The sequence below is a fragment of the Bos grunniens genome, chromosome 16 (assembly GCF_055505025.1).
Source record: "Bos grunniens cultivar Pamir isolate PY7600 chromosome 16, Bosgru_T2T1.0, whole genome shotgun sequence".
Classification (NCBI taxonomy): Eukaryota; Metazoa; Chordata; class Mammalia; order Artiodactyla; family Bovidae; genus Bos; species Bos grunniens.
This window is the reverse complement of record NC_141180.1, coordinates 29,200,624-29,213,363: the sequence shown is the minus strand read 5'-3', so window position 1 is coordinate 29,213,363 and position 12,740 is coordinate 29,200,624. Positions and strand designations below refer to the sequence as shown.

The 12,740-nt window shown below is 38.9% G+C and overlaps 1 protein-coding gene across 6 annotated transcripts in view; it reads right to left on the bottom strand.

Annotated features, from left to right (window-relative positions):
- Positions 1-309: 309 nt before the first annotated feature.
- Positions 310-12,740, bottom strand: part of DDI2 (DDI proteasomal shuttling factor 2) — a 43,569-nt gene continuing 31,138 nt past the window's right edge. For 3 of the 6 annotated variants that reach the window (XM_086343831.1, XM_086343829.1, XM_086343832.1), the window contains one exon: positions 310-8,349. In XM_086343831.1, the coding sequence (XP_086199957.1) occupies positions 6,470-8,349 (1,880 nt within the window). In that variant the 3' untranslated portion in view covers positions 310-6,469. Of the gene's footprint in view, positions 8,350-10,788; positions 10,852-12,740 lie in introns of all 6 variants that reach the window. The other 3 variants (XM_086343836.1, XM_086343834.1, XM_086343833.1) reach the window with 2 other exon arrangements.

The following is a 12,740-nucleotide window of genomic DNA, read 5'->3' as shown; positions in this document are numbered from 1 at the left end:
GCTAGTAAGTGGCAAAGTTAGAATTCACACCTGAGCATCCTAGCTCTAGAGACTAGTCTGAGCCACAAAACCCTGTCACCAATGTTGTCTCTATTGCTGTGCATCACTGCTGGAGCAGTCACCATTTCACATCAGCAGATGGCCATCCACCTGCAGTATTTATCTGGAAGTGGCCCACTTCTGGTGTTTAGGATCATGGCCACAAGTCACAGTGCCTAGGCATAAATTACTTAAATGGCTGGGAGACAGAGACAAGGACAAAAGTAACCAACCGTATCAATTTAAAAGAAAACTGATCAAACAAAAGAGTCTTACGATAAAAACTTTATTGTCTTAAATATCAAATGTTTTACACATCACTTTTTCTTCAGAAAGTTCCTAATAAAAAAAGAAAAATAAAAGTGTTTTGATTACTTAGGGCTGACTTACATTTCAGTATGTGACAACAACTCAAACCCAAATGCATCTGGCTCACTCAGTGGCAGACAGGTCCTGTGTCCAGCCCCTAAGCCAATGGCACAATGCAACCAACTGTGGGATTCCTGAGTTTGGTTCCCTTAAATTCTCAGAGTTTTCCCAACTCTCAAAACCAAAGCCTTATGGGAGTGAAAGAGCTATTGGCAAGCCTATTTTGCCAATCAGCCTAGTTCTTGTAAGATGCAGTAGTCTCAAAGCTTAAAGAAAAATCAGGAAAGCAATAAAAGAACAATTCCAAGAACAAATAAGAGGGGAAAAAGGGGTTTCTACTTGCTAAAATTTGCTAAATATGGCTACAAAACTGGTAAACAAACTTTGAGTGCAAAGGCCATTAGCCCAACTTAACATGGAAATGAAATTTTGAATATAAATGAGCATTCAACGTTCATTGTAGGTGCACAGTTTAAAAAAAAGCAAACTATGCTGAATTGATCTGAATATATAGGAAACTAGAGAGGTCTACCTTCCTTTAAGCCAATGATGCATCCTTCAAGGCTGAATGTGAAACAAACTCCTGGTAAACAAAATAATTTGTTATGTATCCTACCAGGAAAAAAATCTACCAGCACACCTCTTTCCCAAGTTAGCTAATGAAGACCTCTTTATGGTATATATGAAGAGAAATATAATTCTGTAAAAATTACTCTAATTTCATATTCCACATCCCCACCCCAAGTGTCCTTATTTTAGGGAAATTTCCCATCTTCCACACCCTTGCATTAACTTTCTCTGTAGATTTCATTCCGTAAGACTGTGCTCTAAAACTGCTATACCCGCTCATTTTAGTCCCCAGAAGGTCTAGATTACCAGTATGTAGCTGACAAACCTGCGAGGGTATTCTAATTGTAAGCTTCAGAAGTCACTGTAGTTAAGGTTCAGAAATTCTACCTGTATCCTCAGGATTACCACATATATGGTGATAGGCTCAAGAATGTCCTTTTGATGGAGCTGTCCTGCAGAAGAGGTTTGGCAGAGGCCTGAATTTTCTTGTAAATAAATTCTGCCCCTCATCTAGTCCCAGAACCATTGCTTGCTACATTCTCTGCTGTAGAGTTCTATTTTCACATTTTGCACTCAACTGCTTTAAAACAGCAAATCTTCCAGAATTCTCTGCTAAGTCTTGTTGGCCCAGATGGTTAGTATTTCGGAGCAGCTGGCTCAAAGACGGCAGGAAGGATGCCACAGCAGTCTATACTTCCACCCTGCATGGAAGGAGGTCGTGATGGAAGGAAAAGTTGACTGTCACTGGTACTCGTTAGGTCATCTTCCATTTACTTGCACTTTTATCCTGCCTGTTCCCCCTCCACCAACAGTGTAAACTGAACTGTCCTTAATCTCTTCAAGTATTTCTACCAAATGTTAGGACATTTTTTGTTGGTTTCTCCAATCTCATTTTTTCAAAAACATTTTTAAGAGCAGTTCTAGGTTCTCAGATTCTAATTCCATTTTGAGCCTGCTTTTCCGTTTTCTCTGAATTTGAACCCAATTTATCCTAGTACGACTTTTAAAATAAATGATGCTAATAGGCAAAAATAGATCTTGCACTTGAAGCTAAGATTTATTTCATGTCTCTTGACGAGACTGATAGCTTTACAGGGCAGTTCCGTTTGTTTCAGTACTGCTGTTATCCTCAATGCTCACCAGTCACTTAATGTTTCATGAGTGAATAACAAATTCTTATTCAAAGATTCAAACTGCAGTCTGAGAGAGTTTAACAGTTCATTGTTCAAACAGATTTTCTTAAACTTCTGCTTTCACTACTGTAATACTGATAGCACAACAAAGAACATAATAAACACATAGAAACCATTTTTGCTTTTTGTATGCCTGATGCAAAAAAGCCATGTCACAATACTTCTATGGAAATCTAATCCTTCTGGGGAAATCAAATGATTTGGTGCAGGATAACTCAATCAACAATAAAGGTGAGCCCTTAGGACACTCCATACATGCCTATCTCCAGGAGGGCCATTTTCAGACATTCTCCACCCTTCCCCACCCCAATGATACTTCGACTTTTAGCACCGACTCGAACTTGATGCCTCTGCTATTTGGAGAAACTAAGGCACAAGAGAAAATCAAGCACATCAAAGGTTCCTCCCTTAAGTTCTATGATTTATATGATTAACTCCCAAGTAACATCCATCGAGGGAACACTACTGGGGAACCTGAGCCATGATTTGACATTCTGGTTCTCAAGGACATGCTTTTAGTTTACCTTGTTGTAAATCGGCATGTTTAAATCTTTCAGAAAGAAAGCAGCTATTTTAATTTATGGATCTCCTAATGTGAAAGGTAACCTTAATTTTCTCAGAAGGGGAACTCTTTGAGAACTGTGTTTCTAGTTCAGCCACAGACTACACTAAGCCACCAAATTCAAAGGAGAAATTTGCCTTTTTGGTATTTGTGCTAAAGCGTGCATAATCTAGTTAGCTTCTCTTATGATATGCTACCAGTGATAACAAGTTGGAAACATGTAGCAGTTCAAGTGCCCTGCTTATGCTCTGCAGGTGACAGACCGAAAGGAAAAGGAAATCAGAATGTACTGCCACTCTTCTGGCCAGTGACTTACAAGGCTGTTTTTTATAAACATGGTGGGATCAAAGTCTTCGCCATAACCGAAGACTGTTATCTGAAGATTAACAAACGTTTGCTTTTTAATCTATGCAAAATTAACTGCAGGATATCTATCACACATGTATATATACACGAGTTAATGGTTATAAACCAACCCAAAGTGTTATGGCTTTTGCTAGAGATAGAAAAGCTGTGCTAAGGGAAAAACAGGCAGATTCCACCTCAACTGGTTATCATAAAATCGGTAACACAAAGTCTCATATATCTTTTCATATAACTCTCTTACTGGAGAAACCCTTTGGGAAAAAATACATGGTGTGTGTCTCCCTTCAGTATGCATTGAGACAAGGAGCTCTGGAAAGTTATGTAGGCTGCAAGGCAGAACAGTTTCCTCACACATTTACCATCTATCTAGTTCCCTTTGCTAAGCAACTGATAATCTTTATGATAATGGATAAAGCCCAAACGGTGGGATGAAGGCTTAGATGAAGGATTAGACCATGTCTGGATGCCTAAAGAGGTACAAGTGGAAATAATTTTTACCAGTGACAATGGCAAAATCTAGAGCCTATAGCTGTCTGGTTACCAAACACATTCTTACACACAGGAACCAACTTGGAAGGAAATCTTCTCCTCTCTTTGGTGAATAAATAGACACCACTCTTGGAGGTAAGCACTGTTCACAAGGCTGTCCATTACTGATTATGACAAAAGAGCTATCCAACAAAGCAGCCCATACTGGTAACGGCTGGCCTCACCAGTTCTGCTGGCAATCAGGAGTTCACAATGATTTTATCTTATTCTTGGAGAAGTTAATCTCTCATTTCTGCACTTTGCATAAAAATCGACAATGAAGGTTCACTATGCCATGTTCCTTAATTCCTTGTGTTTTAGAATTGCTAAATTTAAAAATGATTCAAAATTCTGACAATGTCAACAATTTTTACTTTCACACAAACAATGGACAGAAGATTTAAAAAAAATCAAAAGCAACTATAAGTTGAAAAATAAATGATGAAGAAGGACAGGGATATTTGGCAAATGGGTTAAGCTCATCCAAAGTATTCCTAATAAGAATACGTGTACAACTATAGGCCTACCTATTGAATTTTCTCCTAGAAATAAATATACACATACATACAATAAAAGCTATTGTAACGAAACCTTTTCTGGATTGATATTCTATAGCCCACCTGGGATTGACCCCCAAATTTCCACACTGTGAAAATTCAGTGGTTATGTCTCTGAGCATTGTTCAGAGGAACTGCTTGTACAGAAAACTAAGAGGCCATTCTTTATAAAGAAGGCCTTTTGGAGGAGTCTATTGTCATCAATAAGTCCTCCCACCCTACACTCACCCCACTTTGTAACCCTAAAGATTGATAAGCTCAGAATAAATTCCCAGTCATTACCATAAAGCAAATCAGGGGCCCATTGCATGGCTACTAAATTTTGTTTCAATCATAGCACCACTACTTAATTGCAGTCACAGCTCTAAGAGCCGGTTGACAGAAATCCTATTAGCAGGTTCCTAGTGCATCTTATATCTTTGGCGTAGGGCAGGCAAAAGGGTCTACAGCACAGGATTGTCTAAAAGAACACTTTAAAGACAATCTGGCTAACTTGTCTAGAGCGCCACCCTGAACACAGTAAGCAACAGCTCTTTCTGTCAACCATTTCCGAACTTCAGAGAATCACGAGGAATCTATGGGACTTTCCATCGTATCACTCACAGCTCCTAATACACATACATACATCACAGCAGAAAGAAAGAAGATGGAATAGGGTAGAAGAAGAGCAATGTCTAAGTGCCCCCAAATTAAGATTTAAAAAACTCCTGAGATATGAGCCTCCATTTTGATTGTGCTCAATGACGTAAATTTTGACGGAAAGAATAACTCTCAAAGAGAGTAAGACTTTAGACAAAAATCACTTAACATTAAAAGTTCACAAATCACCCTTCTGAAGCTTCTGTTTCAGACACATTGCAAATCATCACCTGGAATCAGGAATTATCATTCTCAAAATTCTCTTCAATAAAACCAGGACTCCATATTCCTGCTAGGTATATAAGAGTTTATCTTTCAGGAAAAAAAAAAAATCTAAAATCTACCCAGTAGAATTATTGCACAGTGGGGCCCACAGGACAATGATTTCCAAGGGCTAGTCCTCATATTAAAAAAGGCCACAATAAATACATCTATATACTATGCCCCACTCTATCTTGACATGGTAAACACAAATATGACAAATCTTGCTTTAAAAAAGAAACTCCTGAGGAAAGAAAGGGATGGAAAACTCTACCAAGGCCACTTGAGTCAGAAACTCCAATTATTATTTCCACTGCCATGAAAGACACTCACCAAATAGACAGACCATTCCAAGCACCAAGATGAACCAGTGACAAGGTTATTACACTTGAATATTTCACTCAGAACACAGCTCAAACTGAGCTTTAGAAGAACTTGCTAGAAGATGAGTTTGGAAAGGAAATAAACTGCTGGCAACCAACCCATCAGCTGAACATAAGTTCACCATAAGTCATTAAGGGTTGAGATGTGATCAGTGAGATGCTACCAAACCCAATCACTAGTAAATTCCAGTGTTTAGAGCATTATTTCACTCACAACAGTTGTTGAAACATTATCAACATTGGCAAATGCAATTACAGTTTTTCCTTTCTTTTTTTAATCTGGGTAGCACCATGTTACACTCTGATGTTAATTCCCTCACAAAATCCCACCCAAGATATCTGGCAATCCATGCAGTAGCCTGTGATGTACGAAGCAGCCCAAGTTTTAAGCCCTCCCAACTCATCGCATTAAAATGTCAAATCCTAACCACACCAATGGAAACATGCTACTCCAGGAAATATTCTTCAACTATTCTTCAATTTCCTGTTACAACCGATGAATCATAATGCATTCCAAACATGAAACCATGTGATCAAGTTTATAAACCAAAATATGAGTCAATAAGCCATACCTTGCCTACAGCACAGACACAGCCACATCATGCTTTCAGCTGCATGGGTGGTGGGATTTTCTCATGGCTTCTGCTTTTTAAAGCACTCACTCTCATTCTAAAAGGGTATGCTATACACAAAACCATCAATTTTATTCCAGAATACATCATCTTAATGATAATAAAAAGCTTCTGTGTGCACATACTGCCAATACATTTAAAAAGGCCCAAATTTTAACAAATAGGATAGACAAATTCATCAGACAAGAGATCATAAATTACTTTGGCCGAAAAAAAATCTTAAAAAAAAAAAAAAAAAAATCTGGCTCAACATTCTGCTTGCAGGGTTCTACATATACTGTATATGTGGTGAGTGTGTGTATGTGTGTGTGTAGATATACAGCTTTTTTTTTAAAGGGAGTAGAGTATGGTCTAGCCCACTTTTCCATGGTTACGTAGGAACTACAATGTTCTTTGCTAGCAAGACAAGAAGTGCAAGGTCTGCATTTCCACCAACTCGATGCAAAGCCCCAAGAGCTTCCTGCAAAGTAAAGCCGGCACGGAGAATCCGGTCAATGTCTGCAGCAGGAAAAATTAATGGTGCAAGAAAGGAGGGACTTGGTGATGGATGGCTGGTAGATGGTTCAAGTCCTAGAAGTGGCCCTGCAGCTTCAGGACAGACATGTTCCCTGGCCTCAGGCCTGTCTGTCACTGGATTCTGTGTGCCCTGACCCAAATCTTTAACCAGGATGCAAGCGGGTGATGAGGACTCAGTTTGCTCAGAAGTCTGATTGAGTGTATCCTCCTCATCTGCTAACAGTCTGGGTGAAATCTCTACACCTAAGGTGCAATGTAGTTGATTAGACGCTTCTGCTGAGGCTACAGTAACAGAGCTACTCTTGTTTACTGACTCCTTGGACTTGGGGACACCTTCCTTATCAGTTAACAGGCCATCACCTGGACCCCTCAAGTTAACAGTTTCTCCATCTTCCACTCCAGTGTCAGCTGAAGTGTCTGTTAATTCTTCTGTCTTCACTGCTATAGGTATGGCCTGATGAGAGGAGACCTGTGAACACTGTTCACTCTGGGTTGCTGTAAGATGCTCATTTTGGGTCCATCTTTCAGAAAGGTCCTTAATACCTGTTTGGCCCTCAGCTGTCTCTGATTGACAGATACCTTCTTCAGATGTGTTTTCTGAAGCTGGTTTACTACTAATGACCAGAAGTTCATGAAGTTCCTTCAAGGCTGCCGTTAAGGATGAGCAAGATTCCTCTGATGACTCTACAGAGGGCTGACAACTGCCACAGAGACTTATTAAAGAGGAAGGGTGATCCCCACATTCTTTACTCGTTTCAGACATTTCAACATTACTTTCTAGAAGCTGTAAATCCTGAGTAGAAATGGAATTACTCGAAATTTCAGAGGAAGGGTTACATTTTGATGTTTCTATTTCCATCAAGGGATTATCTAAGATGAGATCAGATGCACCACTGTTCTTGACATTGGTATTCTGACCTCCTGAATTCGGCACAGCAACTAGGGACTGTTCGACAATATCTACTTCCATAAGTGTTTCTGAATTTGAGCAGCCAAGGCATCCTGAAGGTAGAATATCTTTCCCTGTACCCGGAAGGTCCACGTTCTGCTGCAGCCTGTCTCCTTTCATTGCAGCTTCCAAACCAGCACTGCTTTGTTGCCTTTCTCCAAGAAGTTCAAGGTCCCCTGTGTGACAAGGATGGTCTTGGTCATGTGAAGCACTCTGTTGTATAACCTCATGCTCATTCCTTGGTTCTTCATGCTGCTGAAGGCCACTCACCTGACTTGGGTCCTGATACTCTGGGTGCCAAACCTTCTCCCCCGTAAGCCTCTGCGGTTCTTGCATCCCAGTAGTTGTGACAGATAAACTAGCTTCCTGTCTTGTGTGGAGATGAGATTTGAGGCCCTGGGTGCTTCTTTCAGCAGATTTCTCTACATGATCTGCAACAATGGCTTCTTCGAGTGAATTCTGCAAAGGCATAGCTGGACTCTGGTTTGCTGGAGCACTGTCTGCTGAAGGAGCACAATCAGAAAGATCCTGTGGAGGAAGATGTTCTTTCTGCTCAGAGGTTATCTGGAGTTCAGCTGAAGCCTTCAAAGCCTTCACAGCTTTAGGTTCAATGCTGTCTGGGTCACTGGGCTGGATAGGGCTGACTGAAGCAGAGACAGAGTGAGCAAGACTTGGAGGATTACCAATCTCAGGACTCAGTCCTGGAGGATGGGCTTGATGGTTAAATCCATCTGAAGTTGGTAATGATGACATTCCCAGTGAGGTAGTTTCTTTACCGCTTTTCTCTACAGAGAACGACAGTGAAAGGAAAAAAGGTTAATCAGCAGGTTACAAAGGCCACTAAATTATCAGAAAATATAAATTTAAACAAGATAAAACCAGGTCCTTAAACTTGGATCTGTCTTATATTCAGACTTTATACATGAACCATTCTCATTGTGGCAAACAACATCATAGCATCAGAATAAGAGGTAAGCATGTTCTTGATAAACTGTGTGTACTGGAATTCAGTAATTTTTATTTAGGTACCACAGAATGGCTGAGTTAGTCCTTAAGACTGAAGGACATTTATGTATCTTTACTCTCAGTGGGTTTAGAACTCCGAAATACTTTCTCCAAGTGTGTTCTCTCTACCACTTGCCCTAAACCACCTGGAAGCTTGTTAAGCATGCAGACTGTAGGACACTATCCTGAGGAATAAACCCAGGAGTCTCTTTATTCCGTAAGTTACACAGGTGATTCTTAAAAGCACAATATAATCTTGAGGATTTCGGTACTAGGAAGATTCTCCTGCCAATTCACTTCAGTGTGTCAAATGTGAACCCTGAGAAGTCTAAAGCTAGGTATATCTGGGATTTATGTCTGAGAAATAACAATGTGATACTACTCAGGGACATCCAGAAGACAGAGAAGCAAACATTCTATTTCTATCCGAACATTTCAAAAACTGTGTGAGTTTGACTCAGAACAAAAATAAAGCTAAAGATCAAACAGACTAAATCTCAATTATTATCTTACCAAACAACGCAACTTTAAAAAGGAATATCAGTTTACTTTATTGTATTAACACAGTATAAGAACATTCATAAGAATATTTCCTACTTTAAGGGCAGGGAAATGGGAGGGGAGGAGGGCAGTGGAGGGATATAGTTCATAAATTTTCCAATAGGCAATAACAATTTAGATTCACTGCAACTTACTGACCATTCATAAAAGATGGAAGGTTAATTACCACACCTCTAAACAAACATCATGGTATCATTAAACATCAGTTCCAACTCTCGTTCTGCTACTAATCCATCCAACTAAAAATTGACCTCCATGCAATAATTATACAATCTTTAATTAAAAGTCAAAGGCTGGTAACAAAAATGACATCACAATACAAATTGTTAGGACAGGTGCGACTCAAATGCTTCATGTTAACTGTGCCTTAGAAATCATGAAGCAATGCAGTTATGATTCAAGTGGCTCTAAATCGTTCTAATCCAACCTAGGTTAACAACATGAAAAGATAAAATACTCTGTGAGGAAGTTACTGACTCCTTGTGAAACAATCTTTCTTATAGTTTAGGGATAAACAGAAGAAGAGCATATATCTCAGTGCAAACTATATTCATTAGTGTCTGGAAACACTGTAAATAATTTTATTTATCGATCTGCACAGCTGACACTGAAAGAGGTTCAATTTTCAGTTAATGAGAACAGAAAGATGCACTGTAGTGAAATGTCCATGTTAGCAGTGGAGAGGTGGGCAAAGATAATGGCCTTTGGCAATGGTATGTCAGTTATAATAACTGGGTGAGCCAAAGGTGAACCAACCTCAATGAATTCCGTACTCACTATGAAGGCAGTGTATAGTCCTCCTGTAGCTGAGATGGTAAGTTTCACTGGCCTAAGTTCTAAATGTAGGGGAGGACAAGGTCAGTACTACAGGATAGCAGAAGAGGATGAGGACAATGGACATTAATAATAATGCCTGTTTTAACCCATCCTTATGAGGAAAATGAAAGAAAGAAGCAATTAAATGCTATGTATCTAATTACAACCAGCCTGCAAACCCCTATAAATTCCTAGGTTTGACAGTCTAAAAAAGACTGCCTTTCTTGTTTTAATAAATCAGTCAGTATACTCAGGCTGACGTTTATTATATTTATGCTACAGGGAAATGGAAGCAGAGTGCCTCCTGTGGAAAAACCGTCAGGCTAGGGAGAGAAGGAAAAGTCAAGTTTCTTGTTAGAAGATTAAACTTTAGTCCTGTCTGTGTTACTGACTCTGTGACCCTGGCCAAGTCACCTGGTCTAAGTTTCCATTTCTTCTTCAACAGGATGAAAACTGCTGCCCCTGTATAATGCTGGGACTTGTGTGTAGTAATGTGAAAACTACACTTCCAGTTTTTCAAAAGAAAGGGGCTTATGAAATTCCTAACAATGTGGTTATCTTCAACAACAAAGTGCTATGATGCTGATATTCACAATGGTCATCTGTTTTCACTGGGATAACTGATAAAATTTTAAATGGTAAATTGTGCTTAGATACGTATGTATGTCAACATACAAATATATATATATATATATACACACACACACAGGCTAGTTGTAACCAGATTAAACAAGGTGAACTGGTGAATGACAGAAGCTACATTTTAGATCTGCTGCGGATACAAAGACTTTCAGACCACAGACGATGACTGGGTGGAGGCTTAACGTGGTGTCTATAAATACCTGGTCTGGGGCCCACTCCAGCTGCAGCACACACACACTACATGCATCATGGCTTCTGACGCTCTGTTTGAATTAGGAAACAGACAAGCAAACTTGGGTTAACAATGCAAACCACACAGCATGCAGGGTTACAGTTTCCATTCCTCTGCCATCTTTAAGATCAGGAACTGCAGACGCAAGGTGGGGGAATGTTCTTGTAGCTTGAACCACAAAAAGATTTGCTAGTTGCTCTAATTCTCTCACCATACATAAAGCAATATGTCAACGTCAACAGATTTTCAACAGAACTTGGGAAGAAATTAATTTTCCACACCTACACAGAGAATTCATGGGCAAACGCGTGAAAGAGATGAAAAAAATAGATCCATAGATGGAATTACATGATATGGAAATCTTACGGAGTAAAAGTGAGTGAACACATTTGACAGTAACTTTCAACATTTCTTTCTCAGTTGAGATTTATTTTTAGAAGAAAAATAATCCAAACCTGATTACCTATCCTGGCTTAACTTCTTTATTTTTTCGAATACTCTGAATTAATATTTTTAAATTATGTTTTAATCAATAGAAAAGATAAAGATATTCTGTATAGAGTATCCACACCAAAGAGACAGTTTTTAGGGAAAAATATATTTATCTACTATATTCACACTTAGGTGATTCTGATTAATAGTAGGATGCTGATGTTCTAAACAAATACAATATGATATTGAAGAATTATCTCAGTATTTAAACATTACAAAAATTAGCACAAGCTATATCCTGTCAGTAACAAAAGGTCATCACAGGGGAAGACAGCCATTTCCTTTTAATCTTTTAAAACGTATACGCACTTCACAATGGCTGAAAACATCTGTGGCTTCTATTTTAATCTCCTAAACTTTTTATTAAAAGAAAATAATTACTCAAAGAGGGTAACGGTTATATTAAAGTTAGGGCTGCTCAGTCACAGACACAATGTTATCCTCCAAAGTAAATGGGCCTGAGGTTAGTGGGTTATAAGGCACTAAGCTACTGTCAGCAGGTGTTTCTCAAATGAAAGCACCAAAACTGTGGGGGGAAAGAATAGAGGTTTCACAAAATGATATACACGCTCATTTTATTAATAAATAGCATTATAACTAAGATGACAAGTTACAACACCTTCTATGTAAGTATGTCAAACCCATTCAAACTTGCCTTGTAGGTAAGGTTAAAACTATTATCTGTCAGATTGTTCAAAATTCTCCCCTTCATACAAAATACTAAATCACCACCCAAGTTGTATTTTATATGTAAAATGAGTCAAAAGGTGGTGGTGGAGTAGATTCTGAACAAAGCCAGCGTGGAAACTCCATCTGCAACTCACACTTACTCTGAAGAGTCTCAACGTTGACATCACTGAACGTTCTCCAGTGACATGTACTGGCAAAATCTGGCTGCTTTTTGTTAAAACTCTTTTCTTTTTTTTTTTGGTCTTTAGGAGAAAGCTATTCCCTTAACTTACAGTGCTAATATATTTTACTGTATCAGCAAATCCCATGTGTGATGTTAGTCACTAATGAATAATTACAGCTCAAGACATTAAAATAACTCAAACTTCTCTTCAGCTTCTAGAAAATATATCCCAGAGTCACTGATATGTAACAGACGGGAAAAAAACTTATCCACAGACATGAGATTTCAACATAACTGCATCCCTCCACTTTTAGCCCAGAAAACTTGGCTTGTTCTTTAAAGAAGCTACAACTGAGACTCAGGTGGCGGAGGAGGAAAACTTAGGTGGAAGCACTTTCAGTAGATATTAAAGTTGGGGCTGCTCAGTCACAGACACAATGTCATCCTCCAATATAAATGGGCCTAAGAAATGAAAAAGAAAATTTCCAGGAAATGTTCACTCAAAAGGAAATGTCTGCTTACTATTATAATTTTCTTCAGGGGAAAAAAAAAAAAGACAAGAAAGATTCTTTATG